At 35.6% G+C, this 1,183-nt stretch overlaps 1 protein-coding gene across 1 annotated transcript in view; it reads right to left on the reverse strand.

Annotated features, from left to right (window-relative positions):
* Positions 1-1,177, reverse strand: part of LOC105458883 (electron transfer flavoprotein-ubiquinone oxidoreductase, mitochondrial-like) — an 8,682-nt gene extending 7,505 nt beyond the window's left edge. Inside the window, exons 1-3 of the mRNA XM_011704480.1 lie at positions 1,134-1,177; positions 711-1,056; positions 582-618 (exon numbers count right to left, since the gene is read on the reverse strand). Coding sequence (XP_011702782.1) covers positions 582-618; positions 711-1,048 — 375 coding nt within the window. The 5' untranslated portion in view covers positions 1,049-1,056; positions 1,134-1,177. The remainder of the gene's footprint in view (positions 1-581; positions 619-710; positions 1,057-1,133) is intronic.
* Positions 1,178-1,183: the final 6 nt, after the last annotated feature.

The following is a 1,183-nucleotide window of genomic DNA, read 5'->3' on the forward strand; positions in this document are numbered from 1 at the left end:
GGATGTTGTTGCAAGATGTGAATTTCATTACTGTACCGACAGTCACCATCTTCACAAAATTCATCCTTATCCCATGACAAAACCTATTACTACTAAAGGTCTTTCTTCATTCAAATGGTAAAGAAACGATCCACCATATATATGTCTATTAAGTGGCCAACCAATCGTACGCTCCACTGTTCCAGGTCGATGCATGCTTGGCTGTATCTCCCAAATCTTACAAAAGATATTTTACTTTAAAATGTAAAACATTTTATATCTAAATAATTTTAATTTTTTTTTAGATATAACAATATAATTACTTGTCTCAATTCAACACCATATATATGTCGCTCACAATTTTTCGTAAGTTCAAAGTTCTTTAACTCATACCACAGATCGTTGTAAAAATCATTAGAGCTTTCCGCAAATATGGTACATCTCGCATGAATCTCCTTATGTACATCGAGAGTTTTGGATGAGGACCCATATTGAGACAAATATGAAAAATCATCAACATTGATTCCTTTAACAGATCCATCCTCGTGATATAAAACATTATACTGTTTGTATTTAGGATATAGCTCGACACCAGCGGCTTTTGCTTGCTCGCTAAGCCACTGCACTATGTGGCTTAATCTATACAGAGACATACCAATTTTTATAATCGAAACCAATGTACTATTTAGCCTTTATTCACAAATTTATGGCCGCATTAAATTTCGACTTACCTTACTATGTAATTTCCATGGTTACACATTCCCTTGGAAATAGGTATAGATATCCTCCTATCAAATGTAAGAAATGCAAATTTATCTTCCGTAACAGGAGTATTTAATGGCGCACCTAATTCTTTCCAATTTGGAAAGAGCTCATTTAAAACAATCGGATCCAGACAAGCACCACCGTAGACAAGGCCATCGATTGCAGACTTATTTTCAACAAAGGTAACCCTGAGTTCCTTACTATGTTTCTCAGCCAGTCTACGGGCCTGAATAGCTGCCGATAATCCCGCTGGACCACCACCGACAATTAGAATATCGGTTTCGTGTACGTATTTCTCCATCATCTTAACATCTGATGGATAAAGAAAAACATTCTCATTGCATTAAACGTATTATTTTGTTGAATAGGAAACATTAAAGGAGATATACCTTTCGATGATACCTTTGAAGTAATCTGAGGAAATTTGGCCTCCGAGTAA

The sequence above is a fragment of the Wasmannia auropunctata genome, unplaced genomic scaffold, assembly GCF_000956235.1.
Source record: "Wasmannia auropunctata unplaced genomic scaffold, wasmannia.A_1.0 LD334262.1, whole genome shotgun sequence".
Lineage (NCBI taxonomy): Eukaryota > Metazoa > Arthropoda > Insecta > Hymenoptera > Formicidae > Wasmannia > Wasmannia auropunctata.